Here is a 26374-nt window from a genome sequence, read left to right as displayed (position 1 = left end):
GTTTTTTCCCACCTCTGAACATGCTGAGCTTGTCCTGTCAGACAGTATCTCCCCCTGCAGGGCACGGTACACTCCTTTCCTCTCGCTGCAGTAAGGCAGGCTTCTAGGCATGCCCTCAGCTTCTGCAAAATAGACTGGCTGTCATAATGACATTAGCCCTGGTCACAGAGCAGTCCTTCGAGTGCTCTGAAGAGTGTTCTGTTCATAAGTTATAAACAGCTTGGAACAGAAACAAAGTTAAATGGTTTGGATCCCACTTTCACACACATTTTCTAGACCGGAGTTGTGTATCCACAGTTTAAAGTCAAGGAAATGCCATTTCACTCTCACAGCAGGAAGAAACAATACTGACTTCGAGCAGAAGAAGAGAAAATAAAGGCACAATGAAGTGTGTGGTCTATGCACCTGACTGTCATCAGCTTTCCTGAAGTAGTAATCAGGATCAGGTAAAGGGCAGACCCTGCCTGGAAACTTCCTCACCTTGAAAACACAGAAACTGTAGTCTCACCCCTAAACTGCTACCATCCACAATCAGCAGCGCTCTGCTAACAAATATCGAATTGAAATTCAAAGGATGAACCGTTACTTCAGTGTTTGCCACTCGCCGCAGAGGTTTTGCCAGCGTTACTGAGCCCTGACCTGCCTTTACAACAGGAGTTGTCTTCATTTCAAAACCCATCGTGATCCAGAGGAGGGAGACGCGAGGCCGCAGAGGAGGTGAGAGGCGCGGCCCCGGGACTGCGAGGTACAGCGTCATCAACACCAGCTGTTTCCTCTTCCCGTGGGCGCCGCGCCCCCTCCCAGTGCCACGCCCCCAACAAGGTGTACCTAACCTCTTGCGGCCCCCGCTTCGCGGGTGCCACTCGCCGCAGAGGTTTTGCCAGCGTTATTGAGCCCTGACCTGCCTTTACAACAGGAGTTGTCTTCATTTCAAAACCCATCGTGATCCAGAGGAGGGAGACGCGAGGCCGCAGAGGAGGTGAGAGGCGCGGCCCCGGGACTGCGAGGTACAGCGTCATCAACACCAGCTGTTTCCTCTTCCCGTGGGCGCCGCGCCCCCTCCCAGTGCCACGCCCCCTTTTACCTCTTAGTGATTTAAGCAAGATCTGTAACGCGCATCGCGGGACGCGCGCGGGTCGAAGCCCGGGGCAAAGCCCGGGCCAAGGGCGGGCCCGTTAGTGCCCGATAGAGACCGGACCGGGCCACCTCCCCTTCATTATAGACCTCCCAGCCAGACAAACACCATGCGACCAAAAACTAGGAGCACCACAAAGACCAAATCCAAAAATGCTCAGGAGGTAGCCCAAATAACGGGCCCTATTGACCTTTTTATCTCACGGACCCACGAGGCAATAAATCAGAGTATTGCCTTGATGGAAAAGAGAGTCTCACTAGACCTTATGAACGCGAATGCAAAGCGTTCCTCTCTAGGCGCCATAGCAAACGCTACTTCTCCCATCCATCTTAACTCACAAAACTGTTCCCTCCCTGTGACTCTGACAGCACCAGACACAAACACAGTACCATCGATAGTAAACCTCTCCGTAACTCAGACTGAGTCTGACCTATCATTAATGTCTGACGACCTGGAAGCCACCCCCGACTTGGCGATTTGTCAAACCCAGGAGGACGCCCAGACACACCTTAACCTCCTCCAACAAGGCGAAAGGGAAGGAGCAATTCCAAAACGAAACCTAACCGCCGAAAAAGCAGTAACCATGGCTCCGTGTCCAGATCATGCGATTATCCATTCAAATTCCACAATGCCGCAAAGTATAATACTCCCTTCTGCGACCAATCTACCTCACATGGCAATATCAAATGAATTCTCTGATAACCAATGCCGAACATGTAAAGTCACTTCCCAAGTTCTTACCACATTAAAAGATTTGTTATTTCAACATTTGAAGCCCATTCAACTCAGTATCAGGAACCTAGAAGCTCAGCTAACTATCATTTCTGCTACCCTTCTCGATACCAACACTCGTATAGATATAAAGGGTCAGCGGAATTCTTCGCAACCACCCAAAAAACAACTCCAAATACAACCACAGAAAGTAGTTCAACATTCAAATTCAACCATCCCAGTCCACATAAGTCACAAACAAAACACTACACAGCACAAGCCACCGCTCACAACGCCCCAATTACAGCAGAACAAAATCCCGACTGCACCTAATCAACAAACGGAAAACCCGGTCCCAGTTATTGTGGATACTCCAGGTTCAGCGATAAATATAGACACCAGTAAAGCCCCCCCGGGGAAAAAGCCTGCAGCCCTCCCATTTAAATCAGCGGCCACCCAGCTGTCTCCCAAAAACATCACTAAAAAACCACTAACAGTTAGACGCCCTGCTCACTTGCCCCCAGAAGCCACTCCCTACACGATAGTCCTTACAGGTGTACCAGAATTAACCGATGATACACCCGAAACTGCATGGTCACTTAAAAACAAGGTAATGCAGTGGTTAAGCATTAACAGACCTCTTGAATCCCATCTATCTGGAGGGATTACCACAGCCCGCAGGGTAGCCTGGATAGGCAAAACAACAAAATCAATCCGCGGAGACTGCATTATAGTGACATGCAGAGACCCCTCCGCAGTGGACTATATTTGTGCTTGGCCCTTGCTCGAAAAAAAAGGAGGGATCGATGCGTGTCATCTTTCCTTTTTCTACCCCCCAGTAAAACATCATCGTAATACCGCACCCTGGTCATGGCACCAGTTCCCTAAAGAACAATGGAACCAGGAGCCCTGGAACCAAGACCCATGGAACCAGTTGGAATACACATATGATCATACAGGTAGGAATGGCCCGAGAGAAAGGCCAATAGAACGGCCGAGGCACTACTGGCAAGAAAGACCCTACCAAACCTATGAAGGATGGCAGGGCCTCTCTACGCAAAACCGTTTCGACTGTCTAGAGATGGTCGACTGACCACTCAGGGACGAACTAGGATATCCAAAATCAGTTACTACACCGCATCTAGCTAACCTCACGCAGCATTCAGCACCCCCAGAGTCCCCTCCTGATAAACATGGAAATTCATCCCAAGAACCTTTCAATACTCATCTTAGCATTCCCAAAAAAGTTATCAACACGATCCATGATCCATCTAACGTGTTTTTCAATATTTCAAAAAAAGCTACCCCTATTATTCCCTCACCAGAAGATGACATGATTTCAGGAATGTGCCACCAGCTAGTTGTAGCCCCTAAAGTGCCAGTTGAACCCCTCTGGGTTAAACCACAACAACTATTAGTAGTAGAGGCTGCTAATAACCCGACAAACCTTCCTCACATGGCACCTCCAAACTTGAGTTTTTCCATTGCATACTGGAATACTGCAGGCCTAACCACAAAAATCACATCTCCTATGTGGCTCGACACAGCAAAGCGACATCAAATTCTGTGCCTGCAAGAAACTTGGTGCACATCCCACTGCATCTAGCGGGTTACAAAACTTTTTTCACCCAAGCGGTACCTGGAAATATGGGCAGACCAAAGGGGGGCCTCACGACCTATATAGCCAACACCCTCCCTCTTAGAGCGAAACTATTAAAGGAGTCACCCATCTTCCAAATCATACTAATTACGCAGTCAACAGCACTTAAAGGAAACCATCACATACTCATAAACTATTACAATAACTCAGGCACTCTGGAATGCTGCTCATATCTAGACGAAATAGCCATATTCCTAACTTCATTTCAAAAAGACAATAACAAATTCCCAATTTATTTCATTTGGGGTGGTGATTTCAATCGCACACTGTGCCCAAAGCATAAAAGCGGGAATTGTGGGCTTCAAAATGAACTTGGAAACCCCATCCCTCACTTCGCGCATACGCCATGTGGCAACAAGTTAAACGAAATCCTCTTTACATTAGACCTTGACTTTGTCAACGAACTAGTCAATCCGCAGCAGGATTATTTACCCACTTTTCATGGGCGAGGTTGCTCTACAACCATTGACTACATCATAGGTTCAAACTCTTACAAAGGGCAACTAACTAACTATGAAATTGGGTCAAACCCAATAAGTGATCATTATTCACTCAGTGTGGTAATCCACTTGGAACAACCGGGTGTATTCCCCGCAAAACTTAGTTCCCTCGACCAACACTCGATATCCATGAACAAACTAAATGGGTACTCCATAAAATGGGCAAAGATTGATCCGGAAGAGATGTCACAGAGGATCCTTGGAAAAACGCACCACTGGCTAGCCAAATGCATGACCTTGGAGACACCACCAGAAACAATTGTCACCTCCTTCCTAAGCATTCAGGAAGTAATAAAGGATGAGTTATTTGTCAACTTAAGAAACAAATCCAGACTCCCAACCACGAGATGGTTTGACACCGCCTGCCGGAAGGCACTCACATCCCTCAAAGAAGCTCTATGCAAGCAACCGAGAGACCCCCAAAATATCTCGCAACTGAGGAAAATTTATAACTCTACCCGGAAAAACCGAAAAAACAGATCAAGCAAGAACTTTGGCTGCGTCTACATGACAGTGCTCAAAGGAAAGATAGCACTGCATTTTGGCAGACCGTAAGATCACCCTTCTTGGCCAATAGCAGTGACCCTGACCATCTTGATGTGGCAATAACCGAGGAGGATTGGGTCTCCCATTTCACAAAAATTTTTGGAACACCTATAGACGCCGCACCAATTAACCAGACACAAGATCTTGAACCGGTGAAGAATAACATCTACCCGATTAACCTACGTTTTACCCTTAATGAAACTATAAAGGCAATCAAGGCCTCAAAAACTGGCAAAGCCCCTGGCCCCGATGGGGTCCCAATGGACCTGTTCTTGCATGATGTCGATTATTGGTCAAAAATAATCACACGGGTCATGGCAGCAGTAGTGTCATCTGGTCTCTTTCATTCATGGTCAACCTCAATACTACTACCCATTTTTAAAAAAGGTGACCGCAACAACCCTGCATGCTATAGACCGATCTCCCTTCTGGACTCCATGGGAAAGATTGCAGGTCGATTGCTCCTGGACCGATTACAATCTTGGGCCCGGGAGAACAACATCATAACCGACCTGCAGTACGGTTTCCAGAAGGGGCTTGGGACTGTGGAACAGGCACTCAACCTCGTCCTCCTGGTAGGAAAATATGCTCGCGCTAAAGGAGGCAACATCTTCCTTGTATATGTAGACCTAAGCGCGGCTTTTGACTGTGTCCAACATGCAAAGCTTTGGCAAATACTAGCCGCCCTGGGAGTGGATCCCCCGATATTAACCTTCCTAAGGGAACTTTACAGCAACGCAGAAGCTCGAGTACGATTTGGCACCAGAGGTGAATTGTCACGACCCTTCCAAATAACGAAAGGAGTCAGGCAGGGCTGTGTACTGGCTCCCTTCCTGTTCAACCTCTACACAAACGGGCTTGAACAGGCGATGCTGGAAGGGAGCCAGGACCTGCCCCAGATAAATCAACGCCCGATTTCTACCCTCCTGTATGCCGATGACTCTGTAATTTTAGCACGGACCCTAAACCAACTTCAACGGCAGCTCAATAAATACGTAATATTTATGGACTCACTTGGCCTCAAAGTTAACATTAAAAAAACGTTCACAATGAATATTGGCCCCAGAACAAAAGCTCTCAAATCCATATCGATCGATAACAACAGCCTTGAAAGAACCCCGGTGTATCCATATCTGGGCATCTTGGTGGATGACGCAATGAACTGGCATAAGGCAGTGGAAGCCAGAAACCTCCATTTCCGTCGTGCAACATCTGCACTAACTTCTTTCTCAAGGAAACTAGGTAAACCAGCCCCACCCGAGCTGTTAGCCATATACTACGCAAAATGTCACAGTGTGGCTACCTACGGAGCTGGAATCTGGGGATATGGATGTATCGATCAGCTCCAGGTTACCGAAAACGCTTTTATCAAATACATCCTAGCCCTTCCCCAAAGTTCCCCGATATTAGCCTCGCATCGGGAGCTCGGTATGGAATACATCACCGACACCATCCGATGCCAGCCCATTTTATTGTGGCATCGTATATGGTGTAATACCGAAAGCCATCTAACCCGCTCCCTTATTACTGACTGTCTCGGTTTAACAAACTGGCGGAAAATCCCGTGGCTTAATTACATACATAATTTCTTTAAAGATCTGGACTGTGAGCACTATTTTCACGAACCACCCTCAGTCGAAGACATTTCAAAGAAACAACTAAAGCAAATGTGTATGGGCCATCCGAGAGAACTCCGAAATCAGACTGAGATTATTAAAACGCAAAACGGAAAAATCTGTTCGGTTCAGTCAGGAAAAACTATCCAGCCCTACTTGACATATTTCTTATCGAATCATGAAAAGTTTTTACTTACTAGACTACGCTTTGATCTTTTTTACCGATTGGTTTCATTCCCAGAAATGAAGAACTGGTCCCGCAACCTGACGAGATGCCCCTGTGATGGAGTCGCATTACAATCAACGATTCATGTCGTCCTTTTTTGCAAATACTATAAACTAGCAAGGAAAACATGGATTACTCTTATTCTCCGATCCAGTGGACACAGACATTCTTACCCAGCACTTTATTATTTACAATCCCCGAAATCCCCTTATGAAGCCAAACTCATAGCAACTTTTCTCAAAGCAGTAATATCAACACGTCGTAATCTCTCTAACTAAAGCAATGTTTTTCTAACCTGTAAAAACTTTCCTACTGTTTTTAAAAAAAAGTTTTACTATACAGCGATTTAACCATTCTGTGCTCTTATTGGTTTTTCCCTTTGTATCAAATGTACTTTTTATGGTTTGCAATTTGACAAATCGAATAAAAGTTGATGAAACTACAGTGTTTGTTTCCACCCTCCAGCAACAGAAATGCAGTCAATACATTACCACTCTCTCTGGCAAAACTGTACTAAGCCTTCATCTTGTTTCCACTTTTAACCAGAGTCCATCCAAAATAGATGCAAATGGTCCCAGCATCCAGGTTTTCAACAGAGTCCTACTGCTACTATATATGTGCCATACACTTGCTGCACGTAATTGCAATTGACGCGCATGTGGAATGTCAGCCCAAGAGTCTCGGTGTTCACATAACAGCAGCACTTTACACAGGAGGGGTCAGTAGACTGCATTCTCCTTCACAGAAAAAGTCTGGTCTCTCTAATGACTCTCAAAACTTGGTACGCTGCCATCACTGCTTTATGTGCTTACCAAAGGCATGGCTACTTGCTGTTAAGGCACGCTCTGTGCACCCCTTTATGTGGCAGAAGTAATTTTGGATCTTGGAGAACAGTTTCTGGATTCTGCATCACCAGGGATAGGCCTAGACTTCTGCACACACGCTATATTCTTGTGGTGTAAGGGCAAAACAAATATAAGTTTCAAAAGCAGTTGGGCATTTAGGGCAGCAGTGCATAGGCTTATACTATGCAGGGTGTTTTCCTGTCACGGCACTGGTCTAGAAGCCTGCAGTGAAAACCACAAAGAATGCTTGAACAAATAATGATAAGGTTCTATTATTTTAACTCAGGACCAATGGTACTCATTTCACATACTTCCAAAGAATAAAATACTGAGACCCGATTGAAAAGTCATGTCAATGTTATTTTCTACTAATTACTTGAAAGCAGCAGGAGCGATGAACAAACTCTTGAGCGATTTCTGCACTTCTCACAATTTGGGGAGGTGGGGGGTCTGTCTACTGATCGTCTTTAAAATTCTGTCTACCCACTGCATTTCCTATAAAGCATGTTTTATTAGTTTTCACGTTTTAATTATATTGTTTGCTTTTCTAAATCATGGCAATACCTTGTATTTGCAGTTAAGCTTTCATAGCTGAATTGCTAATTACCAAACGACTGTTTCCTCAGATTTGCATTTGATTTATTGCCATAATAAGTACTTTAATTGGTCTCGACTCATTACAAAGTCGACCCACTGACAGGGGCCAAGATCCTGACACGTATTTTTTTTTCACAACAAATTTTATTAGTAGATTGCACACATGGCCCAGCTCTCCGCAATCAGGAGAAAACTGCAATCAAGTACACAGCATCAGACGATTGGCAATCTATATAGCATTTGAAGGAATTAAAATCAACAACAGCCCAAACTACATTCCCCCTTCCCTTATCCCACCCCTGCCCCCAACTCCCCCCCTCCCGGATCCCACCCTCCCTCGCTGCACGATATCTTCTCAATATTTAAGAATATTCTCCAATGTGACACTGTACACAAAACATTTATCATAGCCCACTCACACCGTCCCCGCACAATCTTCCCGTTCCACTGGTGGATCCATCCACAGGCCCCTATAATCCGCCCATCTCTTCCATATCTTATAGTGTTTCATTAGGCAGCCCCGGGCCTCAAAGATTGGACGCTCCAGTCCCATACAAAAGTCCAGCCCCTTTATCCACACCTGCACTGAGGGAGCCGTGGGTCCTTCCATTCCTTAGCCATATCTCTCTTGGCAATAGTAAGGCCTAGTAACAATAAATGCCTTTTATATATATTACCCCCCACCCCTTCCAGAACATGTAGAAGGCCTAGTTGTGGGGTACGGGGGAGTTCCAACCCCAGGACTTTGGATAAGCAGCCCCACACTCCACCCCAGAACCTGACCAAGGCACTACAGCTCCACACCGTGTGGAGTAAAGTCCCCACCTCCTGGCCACATCGAAGACAGTCTGGGGAAGCTATCAGGTCCGCCCGCCACAGTCTTTCCCTTGTGAAGTAGACTGTGTGAAGGTATTTGAATTGGATGAGTCTCAATCGCATCGCGATGGCAGCACCTCTAGGGACCTCAAGCGCTTCTCTCAAATCGTCTTCCTCTAATGTCCCTACATCTCTTTCCCAGGATTCTCGCAGCTTGTGCAGTGAGGAGGAGCAGTGTGTTACTAGAGTCTGATAGATGCGGGATATCTTCTTATACCCCAAGTCCCCCATAAACACCTTCGCCTCCAGTGGGCTAGATTCAGGCAGGGAGTCAAGGCCTTCCAAGTTCGGCGTGATGGCATGGCGGAACTGCAAGTATTTAAAGAATTGGGACTGGGGCATGTCATATTCCCTACTCATGTCCTGAAATGATTTAAGGACGTACCTAACATTACATTCCCCAGAGTCGAAATTCCGATCTCGTCCCAACCACGGAAACCCGGGAGAGACGCCAACGCAGGCAGACGACCATTGTGCTACAGGGGGGTCTACGCAGTCAATTTGTCCCACCATCTCATACGATGCAGGGCCTGCCTCCAGATCCGGAACACCACCTGGGTGGCCTGTGGTAGTCTCTTCCGCATCTGTGTAGGATGGTATGTAGGGTCTCGGTCCCCATAAGATACCTCTCCATAGCATATGCTGGGTCTCCCTCTGTCCCCGTACCACCATTCATTCAGGACCAGGAGGTGGGATGCTTGATAATACGACAGAATGTCGGGCGTTGCCAACCCACCACAGTACGTCCACAAAAAGCAGGTGCGCAACGCTACCCGCACAGCGCCTCCCGCCCAAAGGAATTGTCCAAGAGCCAAATCCACCTGTCTGAACCATTGGGGCGGAATCGGGTAGGGGTGGTTCTGTAGTTGGTAGAGCAGTCTCGGGAGTGCAACCATCTTGAAGATGGCCGACCGGCCATAAATTGTGAGGGGCATACGTGACCACGTCTTCATTTCGGTTCGAACCCGGTCCCACACTGGCGCAAGATTATGCTCCCAAGAGATCGTGGGGGTCTTGGACAGGAACACTCCTAGGTATTTAATGCTACACACTGCCACCTGCAGTACGGATGCCCACGTTCCAACCTCGTTCGTAATAAAAAACAGGACGTCGTCAGAGTATAATGCTATTCTATCCGCGATGCCGGCCTCCCACTCAAATCCACGCAGCTGCGCATCTATACGCACCCACGCCGCCAGTGGCTCCATGGCAAGAGCAAACAAATACGGCGAGAGGGGGCACCCCTGCCTCGTACCACGTCCAATGGAGAATTTAGCAGATATGGCCCCTGCCGCCCTTACTGAGGCTGTTAATTCTAAATAACTAAAAACGTACTGCTTCTTTCATGAAATTCCATTTCAGATTAATGTTTTGACAATCAACCAATCAATCAATCACAGCATTTATATAGCGCACTACTCACCCGGCGGGTCTCAAGGCGCTGGGGGGGGGGGGGGTCTGCTACTGTTCGAACAGCCAGGTCTTGAGCTGCTTCCTGAAGGCGAGGTGGTCCTGGGTCAGGCGGAGGTGGGTCGGAAGGGAGTTCCACGTCTTGGCGGCCAGGTGGGAGAAGGACCTTCCTCCTGTGGTGGCTCTTCGGATGCGGGGGACGGCGGCGAGGGCGTGGTTGGTCGATCGAAGCTGGCGTTTGGGAACGTAGAAGTTGAGGCGGCTGTTGAGGTATCCTGGGCCTTGGTTGTGTAGGGCTTTGTGTGCGTGGGTGAGGAGCCGTAAGGTGATTCTCTTGTTGACCGGGAGCCAGTGCAGGTCTCTCAGGTGCCCGGAGATGTGGCTGCGGCGGGGGATGTCCAGGATGAGTCGCGCTGAGGTGTTCTGGATCCGCTGGAGTCTCTTCTGGAGTTTGGCGGTGGTTCCGGCGTAGAGGGAGTTGCCGTAGTCCAGACGGCTGGTGACGAGGGCCTGGGTGACCGTCTTCCTGGTCTCGGTGGGGATTCAACGGAAGATCTTACGTAGCATGCGCAGGATGTTGAAGCACGACGAGGAGACGGCGTTGACTTGTCTGGTCATGGAGAGGGAGGAGTCCAGGATGAAGCCCAGGTTGCGTGCGTGGTCTGTGGGTTTGGGTGCGCTGCCCAGGGCGGGGGGCCACCAGGAGTCGTCCCAGGCGGAGGGTGAAGAGCCCAGGATGAGGACTTCCGTCTTGTCCGAGTTCAGTTTCAGGCGGCTGTTCATCATCCACTTGGCAACGTCTGTCATCCCTTCGTGTAGGTTGGCTCTGGCGGTGGCGGGGTCGTTGGTGAGGGAGAGGATCAGCTGGGTGTCGTCGGCGTAGGAGATGATGTTGAGGTTGTGCTGGCGTGCGATGGCTGCGAGGGGGCTCATGTAGACGTTGAAGAGTGTTGGGCTGAGCGAGGAGCCTTGAGGAACGCCGCAGATGACTTCGGTGGCCTCCGATCTGAACGGGGAGAGGCGAACTCTCTATGTCCTTCCGGCGAGGAAGGAGATGATCCACTCTAGTGCCTTCTCCTGGATTCCGACGTTGCTGAGGCGCTGTACTAGGGTACTGTGGCAGACAGTGTCGAAGGCCGCGGAGAGGTCCAGGAGGATGAGGGCCGCTGTTTCTCCGTTGTCGAGCAGGGCTCGGATGTCATCGGTAGCTGCGATCAGGGCGGTCTCGGTGCTGTGGTTGGCCCGGATGCCAGACTGCGAGAGGTCGAGGGAGCCGTTCGTCTCGAGGAAGGCGGCCAGTTGCTTGTTGACGGTCTTCTCGATGACTTTTGCCGGAAATGGGAGCAGCGAGATGGGGCGGTAGTTCTTGAGGTCGGTGGGGTCGGCTGATGGCTTCTTAAGTAGGGCGCTGAGTTCGGCGTGCTTCCAGCTCTCCGAGAAGGTCGCGGTGTCGAAGGAGGTGTTGATGATGTCCCGCAGGTGGGGTGCGATGACAGCGTCGGCCTTGTTGAAGACGTGGTGAGGGCAGGGGTCTGTCGGAGATCCGGAGTGGATGGAGTTCATCCTGTGGACGGTGTCTTCGGTGCTGATCGGGGTCCAGGCGCGGAGGGTGGTTGTGGGGGGCGGTGGTTCGGTCGTGGCGTGCGTCGGTTGAGTGCTGAAGCTGTTGTGTATGTCCGCGATCTTGTTGTGGAAGTAGGAGGCGAGGGAGTTGCAGAGGCCTTGCGAAGGGGTGATGTCGTTGTTTCCGGCGTTGGGGTTGGAGAGCTCATTCACGATGTTGAAGAGTTCCTTGCTGTTGTGTGCGTTGTTGTCCAGTCGTTCCTTGAATGCGGTTTTCTTGGTGGTGTGGATCAGTTGGTGGTGTTTTCGTGTGGCGAGCTTGAGGGCAGTCATGTTGTCTGGTGTTGGGTCTCTGCGCCAGGTTTTCTCGAGTGCTCTGCAGTTCTTCTTGGAGCTCTTGAGTTCGTCGTTAAACCATGGTGCTTTCTTGCTGCTGGGTCGGCTCGGCGGGGTCTTCAGAGGGGCAAGGTCGTCTGCGCAGTCGTTGATCCATTTCGTGAGTTTGGTGGCCGCTTGGCTGGGGTTCGTTGACACAACTGAAATGCTTACTAAGTGGCAGCCATCTTGTAACGGCACCCAACCTACTGTTGTATTTGGCCCGTCTGACAATTAAGTGAAGCCTCCTCTAAATTCCCTCTGAATATTGTATCTCTAGCATTTCCTCCGTAGGTTGTGCAAACTGGTCTTTCCACCCAGAACAAAGAAAATTACATGGGCTCCCACTGCTCGTGCCTTCATTACAGCAGCTTGTTTGAAATTACACTTATCCTACTGATGTAACTGGCTTACCTATTTAATATTATTAGGCCCCCATAAGAACTCTCACGCAAGATGAGTTCAACTAAAAGATCACCCATGGTAAGCTTCCTATTCTGGTCTACCGCGTAACCTACCCTACACTTCAAATGCATGCCTCCAGAAGTTCGCCTCCCGAATTACCTTAGGTCTGAGCTGTCACAGACATCTCTTCATCATTGCGGGAGTAACTATGAAACTGACAGGAAATAACTCCTACTCTATAACTATACCCCTCCAATCTCTCTAGAAATGCTACCAAAACCTTCAAACACAACTTGCTATGAAAAAACCCTGATACTCTGTTCCTTGACCCCTCCTTCAACTTGAATAAAGGCGTTAGAATTAAAGACCTTATATTTTTCACTCGAAAAATGGCCAAATGGCAAACTACCTTTTCTAAGCTACTATTCATCCAGGATAAGAAAAATATTGCATATGGAACCAAGATTATAACTGCACCCTCACAAAACCTTACAGCTAATCTAAACATAACCTCCTACAAAAATGGCACTGCTCTTATCCAAGCAACCAATAAAGACTTAAAACAACTAGACAAATACTTTTCCACACTAAAAGCTTGCGTCTTCAACTACTCCCATCATTCACACCATATTGGGGATATTTCTCTTACCGACACAGAACCCATAGTCCATTTGGATCAGACAGATTCCTCTGTCTCTGTGGAATCTCAACAACTCACACCCCTGTCTAGAACCCCTGAAAGAAGCAATAGCATCTCACCACAATTATAACACAACTCAGGACCCTCATCATCAATCCCTTACCTTGCTCCTAGCCCTATCGCCAGAACCGGCCCCCCATAATCCTTCTTTGACCTCCCCTGGAGCACATAGCAATGAGGCCTTGGTAGCGAATCGTAAAAAAGTCCCTCACCTAGGAAAACACTACTCATCTAGGACCACCATTATCCCTACAACACAAACCTACCTTACTGCGAACACAGTTATTAAACCTCCCAGCAATCCTAAACCAAGCCTTCCTTGCACACCGCTGCTTCCCTCTACCTCATAACATTTTGAATTAGACACACTCAAAGCCCAGACGGACATGACATACCGGAACTTACAAAACGTTAACTCAGAAATTAAAAATAAACTACAACTCTCAGAAAATGTTCTCTAACAAATCAACCATCTTCAAAAATCATTACCCTCAGCCAACAGCTAACTAAATACTATGCCACTGCCTATGTCAAAGCGGCAATACCGTACACGCAAACACCATAACTACCTAACTGATCTAAATCCAAACCTACTACTCTCCTACGAGTCTACTCCATGTCCCCTCTCCAATAAGGATGAATTCACTATTCTTCCAGTCCCCATCAATCTGACTAGAACCTCACAGCCGAATGACAGAAAGATAAACCCTAATAACCTACAAAAAGTAATCTTAACCCCTGAAATTCATGACCTTACTCTGGGAAATGTATTGAATCAGATCTCCTGCCTCCTACTCAAGTGCCGCTCAGCAATGAAACACGCCTCTGACATCACTGACCTCATCATGAACCGAAAAGTGGCCGTAACCATCTTAACGGAATCATGACTCACGGAATCATCCTTCACATGCCTAGATCGATTTGTCCCCCTATGTATAACATTATAAGACTAGACAGACTACACAAAATTGGTGGCCGTATCACTCTGATACATCGATCCAACATCCCTATCTCGAAGTTTCACTCCAAACCCCTTGAATGTTGTAAATACCTCTGGCTCTCTATAAAATCCTCAGATAATAATCCCTACAAACTACCTATATTTTACCATCCCCCTGGTAAAAATGCCTTATTCATACACCAACTAATGGAAATCATTACAAAAAACTCGAGCCCTCACTCCACTGACATATTCCTAGGGGACTTCAATCTTCACTGGGAAGACCCTTCAGACAAGCAAAAGAAACAATTGATGGACGGAATGCTTGACAATGTAAACATTCACCCCCAGTCACAAGGATCTGGATTAAATCCATCATTATTTTGCTACCACACCACCCCAGTTTGAACCCAGCCATATGCAAATCAGACTTAACCCTGTTCCTTTTGGGAACAGTCCAGCCCAAACTGCCAAGCCAGATCCTCCCTGGACCAGAAACAAGCATCCTAGGAACGGTTTCAGGGCATCACCCTTCATCCGTAAGGCTAGCTTGAATCCAGTGGTGTAGGGAGCACAGGACCCACGTCTGGGCATACCTTTCCCACTTAGGGCGACATATGCAAAAGAAACAATTGATGGACGGAATGCTGGTCAATGCAAACATTCACCCCCAGTCACAAGGATCTGAGTTAAATCCATCATTATTTTGGTCACCACACCACCCCAGTTTGGACCCAGCCTAAGCAAATCAGTCTTCACCCTGTTCCTTGAGGGGACAGTCTAGTCCGAACTGCAAAGCCAGGTCCTTCCTGGACCGGAAACAAGCATCCTGGGACCGGTTTCAGGGCATCACCCTTCATCAGCCAGGCTAGCTTGAATCCAGTGGTGTAGTGAGCATGGGACCGAGGTCTGGGCATACCCTTCCCACTTAGGATGACATAAGCAAAAGAAACAATCAAAATCTTCCTAGCAGACCATTTCCTGATCCAAATCTGCTCACTACCAACTCATTCCAAAGGTGCTACACTTGACTGGATCATCTCTGAAGAAAAAAGCGGTTGAATCTATCTCGATCATCCCATGTGATTGGTCAGACCATCATATTATTACTTTCCACCTACCCACCACAAAAAGGAAACCATCCTTACAGCAAATCAAGCCCAGACATTGGGTCAGAGACACTAAAAACCAATGAACTCACGGATCATTACAACTCCATGATGAACAAACTAATTGATCACTTAGCCGCACCGAAAACTCAAAAGAATTCCGCACAAAGACAAACACCTGTGGTTCAACCAAGCCCTTAATGAAGAAAGACGCAAACTGAGACTAACTGAACGGAAATGGAAACAACATCCCTCTTCCCTTCATCAAAAACTCCTAAGAAAATCTAGAAACTCCTATAACAAGTGTATTCTAAAATCTAAAAAAGACTTCTATAGATCGGAACTTGACAATGCCAAAAACAGACTGAAGAAACTCTTCAAAATGTTAAAACAACAATCACACAAACTGCCACAAACCGCTCTCTTGAATGCAAAATCGCAGTTAAGTAATGAAGAATTTTCTTCCTTCTGCACAACTAAAGCCAACTCCATACAGAATGAGCTCCTGACAGCTGCAAACAACTCAGCTACCCCAAAGAATTCTCAAACTGATGATCTAATCCAACCTGCTCTGCCATTGCACAACAATAACACTCAATGGTCATCCTTCAAACTTCGCGATCTCAGTGATGTTACAAAACCTTATTGACTGTCAAACCCAATAATCACTTTAATGACCCACTCCCTTCTATATGCTTATCTCCTATCTACCACATCATCACCCCTCCCTGGACCAAAATCATCAATGCATCGCTCTCGCAAGGCTCCATCCCTGATTGCCTAAACATTGGTCAAGTCACGCCCCGTCTTAAAAAAACCTACAGAAAAACCCTCTGACCCCAATAACTTCTGACCAATAACCAACATTCCCTTGCTAGCCAAGGTTTTGGAAAAATGTGTTTAAGAACAATTAAACCTACACATCACGGATTTAAAGCTACTGGACGACTGCCAATCAGTATTCAGACCCGGGTACAGCACCGAAACGGCAATTCTACATATTGTAGACGACGCCCTACTCACTCTCAACCATAATGAAACTTGTCTGCTAGTGCTGCTCGACCTCTCATCCGCCTTCGATACTGTTAACCATGGCAAAATACTGGAGAGGCTAGAAAACCGGATAGGTCTATTGGGTACAGTTCTTCCATGGTTCAAATCCTTCTAAGAAAACAGAGTGCAAAAGTTTATGGTAAATAAAAACCTATCTTCTCCATCCCCTAATCTATTAGTAGTACCACATGGCTCTACTTTATCCCCTGTGTTATTCAACCTCTCTGTCGAACCCCTAGCTGAATTATTACAGCAGGCGAATATTTCCTTCCACATGTACGTGAATGACACACAGTTGTATATTAAGATCACTTCCCTTGAAGAGATAAAGATGATGAATCAAGCTCTTGAAAAGACCATCCACTGGCTACCCACCAAGTACCTTAAGTTAAACTCGAAAAAAACGGAATTCCTTCTAACATCCCCTCCCAAAAACTATTTGGTGATAAAGGATTAGACCAAGATGATCACTGCTCTAAATTGCACCTAGATTCTAGTGAACTCCACCAAATCACTTGGAATCACGCTGGTTAAGAACCTAAATATGCAAACACACACCAGCATGCTACTAAAAATGCCCTCTTTCACCTCAGCTATCTCAGAAAACTTAAACAATCCATAGAGAATCCGGACCTCAACACTGGAGTTCAGGCATTAATCATCTCAAGTCTAGAATATGGATGTACAACTTAAAGGCTTGTCTCAAGGCAGTTGTAAGAATCTTTACAGGTTTTAGAAAATTTGACATCTCGCCACACCTGAAGGCACTCAACAGTCTACCTTACGAAACGCCAATACATCTAAAGATGGCCTGCATCACACATAAAGCTTTACACTACAAAACCCCCCAATACCTAGCCCACAAACGTACGATATCGGGAGGAAACAGACTCACTAGGAGCTCTGACAATCTTCTCCTAAAACCTTTATGTTTCAGCAAGAAAAAAACCATATGATAAAGCATTCTCAAGAGCGCCACCAAGAACCTGGAACTCTATCCCTCGGAGCATCAGAAGAATCTCGTCATCAACAATATTTAAAAAGGAAGCTAAAACCTTTCTGATGAGCAAATTTCTCCCTTAAATACTCAGCATTCTTCACCCACCTTGGCTCGTTAATCTTCAACGTATAACCTTTCGACTTGCCCCTCTCTCAGAGTGACTCTCCCCACTTCTTCGATCACAAGATCTGACTCCTGAGGAACTTCTACTTACGATTACATCCCTGCTTACAATGTACCTATCTGCTATACTAAACTCGTCTCTATGATACCTTGTGAGGACTGCCTCACTAACTATGATTTGGTTGTACTTTAACTTGTCCTAATGCACCGAACTGAACGACCTATGTCTACTTAGCATGTTTTTATCGAATTTCCCTTATCCTATCTTCATATATGCCAGATCTCTGTTTGCAAGGAACCTACTAAACTGTCTTGAATCTGTTACTCGGTACTGTGAAGCGCTCCCATACCCTACTCTGGGTCTTGTTTGCGCTGATGAAAACTCTAAAAAATAAAATAAGCTTTAGTTTCGGCATTCTTTTAGTCGAGAACTACAACAAAGGAGACCGAATGGAGGGGGATAATTACAGAATACTACCCAAATGAAACCTGGCTTCTCAGGCTGATGAGAATTCAGCACGTTGGCAAGGATTGCAGAAAAGAACTATGGCGAATTCGTATAAGTGCATACAATTCTTCATTTTTTTTAAGATGCCAACACCTACATTTACCAGCTGGACATTTTCTGGCGGTGGATTCGGATGGTGAGGCCCATTAGCCATGTTCACCATGTTGTTCCTTTCAGAGCGTAGGCTCTGCCGAAAACGATCATGGAGCTTTTTGCGTTGCTTCCTGTATAAAAAAAGAACATAAAGTTATCTATCAGAATTACTCATTTATCAAAGCGCTTCAACTATAAATGAGCAAAGATGTGTAATTAAAATTGCTGCTGAAAAAATATAAGTTATTGTGATACTGAAAATACATCATACATTCGGCATGTCCTGTTTTCTTTCCTACTTGAAAGAAACGAGGCACATAACTGATGCACTAATTCTAAAATATAGGCTTCATGTTGGAAAAAAGGAATAACGATAACATAATTGAGAATACACATCTTAGACAAATTATGCAATTCCTAGCAGTTTAGTTTATATTTTTTACACACTTGCATTAAATCAAATATGACAAAAATGTAGATAACATTTAAGGGCCTCAAGATTATAACGTCACGCAGAAATACAGATGGTAGAAACTGAAAACCACTGTGCAACTATACATTCAAAGGTAATAGAAGCTAATAGTATCTTCTCAAAATATATGGATTGAGCATTATAGCTACATACAGTCATTGGGACACCATTCATTGGGGCAAAGGACTGTTAAAGCACACGTCCCCCTACACCTAAAACAGAAAGGAGGACTGTTATTACACATGCTTTGAATAAGGTACATCTACCCAGTGATCATTTGTTTGGATTTTTAAAACCCTCTTCTCTCAAAGACCACAGAAATGTCATTCCTTACAAAGTACTTTTACAGATCAAATTGTTATGCAGGAGCGGACTGGCCTAGGGCAAACTGACAGTCCCAGAAGGGCTGGTCTGACAGGTCAGTGTGCAGGCCTGTTTTTTGCTGTTTGTGGTTCTGTTTCAAAGACTGGTGGGAAAGTTACCTTCACTGATATTACGACAAACATTGCCTGCAGCAAGCACAAAGGCATTCAGTCTCCCATGCCTTGGAAAACACATATACAGCATGTATTAACCCCTTCGACGCTCATGACTAGCTCAGCTCGTCATGAGGTACACCTCTCGTACGCTCATGACAAACCGCGGGTTTTTTAAAACTTCAGCGCACAGCGGGAAAATGCGCCGCACGCATGGAGTTAATAAGGTCAAAAACTTGGTATTATATAGATTAGACATTATCATTAAAACAACACGTTAATTAGTTGTTTGATGCTTTTAGAGTATCCACGAGATTAAGCCTGAAGTGACTCTTTCGCCTCAATTTGTTCAAAAGTAAGTATGGGAAAATAATGGTTTATGTTTAGAAATAAGTAGAGATTGGTAAACCTCTCTTGGTGCACTATGAGCTCTGTGTTCTCATGCATGCTTCTTTTGGAGGGCAAGGGGGCACGGTTTAACTCACCCTGTGACTGTGGCTGAGTGGGACTGACTCTTACCTTAGGGAGCAGATGGGGTTTCTATTGGGTTCTTTCACATCTTCTCCCCTGCTTAATGTTGTTAAGCAACCTATGAGGATCATATGGATTTAGTTTACAGTACTACACACCGGATACCTACAATGATTTTTGTTAGAATCATTCTGCCTTAGAGCAGCATCCGTAAATTCAATGGGATACGTTTTAGGTGTTGGGGTTTCCAAGTATTCTATTGTCAACATAATTTATTTAAAAACAGTTCAGATGAAGTCTTCTGAGAAAAAAAGAATGTTATATTTTGGATAGCGTATTTTCTTAATCCCTTTAAGTCAAGGATTACATTAAATATTTATTTTAAATGGGAGATAACAAAGGAGACTGGCGTGTTCTTTACAAAAACCCTTTATAAGCCATCAAATATTTTAATTTAACAATCCTTGTGCTAAGAAAATTGATGACTTAGGGGCAACTTTAAGGCCAAAGCCAAAGATTATGATAAGGTCGGATAATTTTCCTGCCCAGATCCATATGCCCCCACCTTATAGCCAAAGCCCGAGAGCGATGACGATATGCTAGGATCCAACTTTACCTACTTATATAACTGAACTTACTATGTTATTGTTTATGTATAGCACCCTGATACCTTTGTGTCATGGTGACTCTTTATAAAACTTCGCTAAATGTATAAATAAAAATACAGGTCTAATAAATGCAGCTGCAAGAAAAACCAAGTGCTCATCTGGCGTATCTGCTGGGATGATGGATTAGCAAGTAAAGTGCGTGCCACTGATATCTGTAGTAAATGGAGAGTCACTATTTCTAATGTAAGGTCAGTTCAACCTTTTGACCTTGAACATTATTAAATTAGATAAAAGCTGTAATTTTCACTGATTATAAACAGTTAATAATGAGGTATGGAGTACCATATTTCACACGCTGTCATTATTATTATCTCAGAAGCTGATCTCACTCATCAAAATTATACCGCTCACCATATCTATAGGGTCTATTAAGAAATAAAACACACTTCCGAGAAAATACAGAAAGGGTGGAAGGACTCTGAAGTTAAGTGTTTCTTAGACTGGCATGTTTCAGAGGCACCTCTTTTAAAAAAAAACTACCTTCCTTTCAACAACGTTTAAAAAATGCAGGCACAGAAAAACTTGCATACCAGCAAAGCGTTCTTGTTGACTGATTTTAGCAGGCAGGTAGGCAGACTATTTGAGTTGAAGTGGATAATTTTGGGGATTTCTAGGTGAAACGAAAAGGGCCAGTGAAAGGAAACACATGGCAATAAATGGAAAGTTATTTGAAAACGAACACTCTCAGATTTTTAGCTTCCAAAGCTGCAACTGAGCATTGGCCAAGACTTTGTGAACAACGCTCCACTAACCAACGATGTCTCGACTCTCCAATGAATAGGACCTCAGTTTTGTCAACATTCCTATTTAGAAAGCTTACCCGTAGTCAGCGTCTGACTGCAGATAAGCAGGAGCAAGGCAGGTTCATTTACATGAAATAAAATGTGTGTTACTGGCACAGGTAACAATTAAAAATCCAAGCGTGTACCAGGTTCTAGTTGAGTCAGAACATGCTCGTAGCTGTTAAAGAAATGTGTGTAGAGGAATTAACCGACCAACTCTCCACTAGACGACTCAAAACCTCACGTTCCTATTTTTCAGGTAATATTCATCTCATCTCTTCCTCTTGCCAAGCATGCAAGTTATATGGTAAGATGAAAAGTATCAAAGCTTGTCATTTACTCCAACATGAGAAGGGTGCAGATGATATCGGTCACCAGTGCAGCTTATCGCTTTTTCAGCATCCTGGTTCGATCCGATTTCATTGACACATGAGGTCAAACAATGATCTAATGACTAGCCAGACATGCACCATTACCTCCTCGTCCTGTCTCCCCGTCCCATTCCTTACAAGTGAGCAGCTAGTCGGCTCCACAGTGTGGAAAAGTAAATTTTGCCATGTTCTGTGTCCCTACGTGTCATCCATCATATGTTATGTGGGCATGATTAAATATGCATATGTACTCCCCATGTCCGATTAATGACGCAATTATAGTTGTGTCCACCTCTAGTATGCCAGTTTCCAGCCCTCGTGAATACTACGAATATCAGGCCTATGTAAAGCTACGTTGCCACGTTTCTCAGTGTGCACGTTATTCTATTATTAAGTCCCCGTTTCTAGGCCTCAAAAGGGCCTGGACACCAGATTCAGCTCCTGTCTCCAGAAACCTCGCTGAGGAGCGATACAGCCCCCACCTGTATCCTCGACCCTTCACTTACTTCCTGCCTTGCAGTGCCCGGTCCAGCCTGGCTCAGTCTCTGAGTCTGCCAAGAATATGTTATGATTCCAGTTATCAGTTCAGTCCTCCTTCTCTGCATTCCTAAGCTACTGAACTGCATCAATAGTTTCCGTCATTGTCTAGCCTTCACGTCTCCACGTTAGAGAAATACTGCATTTAATGGTCATTTAATATTCTTCATCACGCACTACATGTAGAATAATGCATGGTCCAGTCTTAGAATCAAGTCAGCCTTTCCCCTCCTGACTTCTAGTTTATATCAACATGTTCCCTAAACATCAGATACTAGATAGGGTTTAGGTACATGTCGCCCTGACTCTCCAGACTTCAGTCTCTGCTCCTAGCACAGAGTTCATAGCCCCCAGCTTCTCCTAGTAATACGTCATTGCCAGTTTGCGCGCACCATCAGGTTAGAGGTCCCGGCTCCTTAGGTAGCCCCCTCCATGGTTTCCGCCCCATTCATGACATATTCTGTTACGTTTGCATCACATGTCTATGTATACGCCCTGTTACACCTCTTTTTCCCCCTTATCTTTCGCGACTGCTACGTGTCACGCCTTCTGCTCCACCCACTGCTACGCCTACTGCAATATAATGATATGTGTTTGCGTTATGTATATATGCTCATGTATTGTTATTAAAAGCCAGCGCGCTCATCCCAGATCCAGCCCCAGCAGCTGCTGGGCCCTGCCATCCTATTCCTATGCAGGTTGTCCTGTTCCTGTCCTTATGCTGTATTAAACCTGCAAAACTCCTACTACCTCGAATCTTGACTCTTATTTATTGAGCTATCTGTTATGATATATGTCTAGTCAAAAAGAGAGGTATTATTTATTTATTTACCACATAATGGCGCCCGAATAGGGACTTGCCCTTTCCCCACGCGTCGGTGAAGCCACGCCGACCCCCTGACCCTCTGCAGTCGTGACGGAACTCTTCTGTGCACCGGCAGATATTTCTGCTTCAAGTATCCCTCAGGCCCACGGAGGAGACGGAGGAGGCGGTCCAGCATCCAAACGAGACGGTGGAGGAACGCGGCGAGTCCCGACCAGAGCCCAAGCCAAGAGTCCAAGGTCCGAGGTATCCGGAGGCCCACCCGTAACAGAAGTCCGAAGTTCATCGTCCGTCGTCGTAGCAGTCCAGTCCAGTCCGAGGCTTTCCGTTCTTGCTGCCCGGTGAGTACCATTACTGGGGTAGTATCTAGACAGGGTCAATCTAAATTGACTCTGGTCCGTGGGTTGGTGGTACCCAGACTCACAAACGAAGTGTTCACCTAGGTGGATACGGGTCTTGATGCGTCCCTTTATGGGACCGGTATGTTCCGTACTGTTTCAGCAGTGCATCCAGTAACTCTAGTCTGTTCCGTTCTCGAGAAATTCTTGTGTTTCTGTTCTCAGTATTCCAGGTAATATTCTGTCCGAACTGTTCTGTTATGATGTTGTTCAATGTATTTCCAATGTCGTGGTATGCCTGAATTGTTCTCCAAATTGTTATTGTTTCTCGTGTATTGTATTGTGTTCCGATTCAAGTTTACAATGTCTCTCTTTTCGAGATTACGTCAGCTAAAAACTAGAAAGGGTTTGTTAGAAGAAGCAGTTCCTGTTCCGCCGAGGGACAGTCCAGGTCACTTTATGTATCAGAAGCATGGCATAAGCGCCATATTGTATCTAGATTTATGGGTAGAGTATACCAAACAGTTAGAAGAAAAGTATAGATGGCCCGTATCGGGTACATGGGATGCCGAGTGCATCATGCGAGTAGAAGAAGCATTATGGAAAAAGAAAGCCAGACAGTCACAGAAAGATGCCATCGAGTTATGGCGTAAAGAAGCTCATAAAAGAACCGAAAAAGAAATCAGAAAGTCAGAATTAAGTAGAGAATCCTTAGAACGAGCACAAGAAAAAGAACTAATCGAGATAGGTGAACAAGTCAAAGCCGAACAGTCAGACAGACAGAGGCATGCCCTTATTAGGGGTATGTATCCTCTCCTTGCCGAGGGCTTGCCAAAAGCGACCCCAGAGGCATCCAGTAATTTCCCGCCACTATTAGTTCCGACCAAGCTACGTCACAAACAGACCGCAGCTGATATCTTTATTTCGTCCTATTTGGACGACACAGTCCCAGAATATGCAAATCCTGTTCGCGCTCCGCCAGTCCCTGTAAATCAGGCACTTCCCGCTTCTCCAGACACCGGAGTACCTGTTACGGTACCCCCGGTCCAGCCCGCCATACAAGTCCAGCCTGCATTTCCATTTCCCATTATGCCAGGACGAAGAGCCTCAGTAGACCTAGACTCCAGTTTAGGGGCCGCAGGAGGAGGTACTCCTCAAACCCCGCCGCCACACAAGCGTTTAACGACAGCCGAATTACATGCACAAGCGTCACAGCGTACGCCCAGACATCAGACTGTAGCAGAAATAAGAAAATCCCTTGCCGAATGCGGCTATGATCCAGTCCCAGGCGAGGATAATATGGTTTTATATTCATTCCGTGTAAGAAAGGTGGCCGAGTATCTAGTCACCTTACCGAATATGAAAGAAGATCTAGACAGAATATATCGTTTCATCCGTACAGGGGATGATCCAGAAAGCATTAGCGAGGCCATGTCTCAAAGGAAAGCCGAGATCCAGCTCATGATATTAAAGTTTCTGATCAATTGTCTAATAAGAGAACAAGATTATCCGTCTAAAGATCAAGCCGAAATGAGAACCCTGACAAGGTGGAGTGATAATATAGCCGAGGGTAAGCACAAGACCGTCGGTGCTGTGGAGAGTATGTACAAGAAAATCCGTAGAGAAATAATAAAGATACACGAACAACGTAAAGCAGCACAAGTAAGCGAGAAAGAAAGTAACTCTGATACTGAAGAGGTAGAGGACGAGAATCCCTCCAGAATAGCGTATGTAGGAAAATCTAGATTTCCAGATCGCCATTTACGCCTAGAACACAAGTCTACTTTCCATCATCCAGCACCAGAACAAGGTTCTCTAGAACAAGTATTCCAAGCTACCGATCACATTCTGAAATCACGAATCGGTTACAGTCAGTTAAGTACCATGCATGAACAAGAACTAGCCCGATCAGCAGTCCGATGGATTACTGATTCTACCACTTTTCCAGACGAAATAGTGGCACAAATGTTTCTGAAAATGCCCCCAGCCGAGCAACGACTGGTGGGTATGTATATGATCCAGCACCTCATCACATTGTATGAGGGTCAGCACTCTGATCCAGGTCCGTTACATGATGTCCTGAACGAGTTACTCCAGTATAGATGGAAAGGTCTAGGTACCGACTTAATTAGTGTCATTCTAGAACAACGTCACAAATATAGAACGTTTCTGAACCCGCATTTTGTTCATGACTCACCCCCAGAAAGTAAACCCTTTTACATGGAGAGACAGAATCCGTTACGAGAAGTCCACCCAGTTAAAGGAACGGGTGGCGAAATGCAGCGAGTGTTTGTTTACACTCCAATTACAAAGATGGAACTCCTCGAGATGAAGAAATTAATTCCCTGTCATGACAAAGATCCAGCAGGGTTCCATAGAGAATTAAAAGACATGCTCCGTATGGGAGAATACACATATCCAGATATAATTAAAATGTTAAAGGTTCTGCTGCCCGCAGGGGTGTATGAAAAGCTCAAGGAAAAAGAATGGGAGGTGGGAGAGAAAAAGATCGATTGGGCAGTTCTAGAAGCTGAAGACAAGGCACGAGTACCAGGTACCGGTCTTGGAGATAAATGTAAAGAATTACCAGAATTATTAATACAAGTTTTACCCAGATTATTGACAACTAGAAAAGAAGACTGGGATGCAATCTCAGCCTGTAAACAGAAGCAAGACGAAGATATAAGTGATTTTTATTCTAGATTTGAAAAATGTTTTAGTATCAACAGTGGCCTCAAGACAAGTAGTGAGTCATACCCTCATCTTTTTGTTACTAAATTAGTCGAGAATTCAAGTCCACAAATTAAAAATCGAGTTTTGAAAGTCGAAAGTACCTGGCAAGCTAATACCCCGTCCCAGATGTTGCAAATGCTTCAATACCACCAGAATAGAATCAGAGAAGAGCAAGAACACGAAAGAAAACGTATGAAAGACACGAAGATGAAAGTACTAGTTGCACAATCTGTCCCTCAAGACAGTCAGAAGAGGGGTCCGAATCAAGCCAGTCATCCTGCAGCTCCCGATAAAGGGAATTGCAATTATTGTAAACAGCCAGGTCATTTCATAAATGAGTGTGCAGTTCTGAAACACAACATAGCTACTGGTAAGACTAAAGAAAGACCACGTCCGCCTAGACAAGAACAAGTTTCACAGACTCCTCAGCCACAGAATGCACCACAGACAGTTACAGCACCGCAGCCTATTGCTGCAACACAGCATGTTACATCGCAGATGTACCAGTATGCACAGTCTGAGTATCCAGAGTACCAGCAGTATTCATGAAACAGCCTAGAGAGGGAGGTAGGCTTGCCTCTCATCGAGATACCTGTAGATCAAGAAGGTCCCTATGTTCACAGTCAAGTATTAGGGAAAGACAGAAAGTTTTTGATTGATACAGGGGCAAGTAGGACCACAATTAGTCACGCCGAAGTTCCAGGGGCTCCGC

General features: G+C 45.6%; 1 protein-coding gene across 1 annotated transcript in view; it reads right to left on the bottom strand.

Annotated features, from left to right (window-relative positions):
- NRG1 (neuregulin 1) overlaps positions 1–26374 on the bottom strand; it is a 1265832-nt gene that overhangs the window by 179975 nt on the left and 1059483 nt on the right. The window contains 1 exon segment of the mRNA XM_078676354.1: positions 17996–18122. Within this exon segment, the coding sequence (XP_078532480.1) occupies positions 17996–18122 (127 nt within the window).

This window comes from Lissotriton helveticus, chromosome 2_1, assembly GCF_964261635.1.
Source record: "Lissotriton helveticus chromosome 2_1, aLisHel1.1, whole genome shotgun sequence".
In the NCBI taxonomy this organism is placed as follows: Eukaryota; Metazoa; Chordata; class Amphibia; order Caudata; family Salamandridae; genus Lissotriton; species Lissotriton helveticus.
Note: the sequence above shows the minus strand (reverse complement) of the source record. Positions and strands in the feature narration are given on the sequence as shown.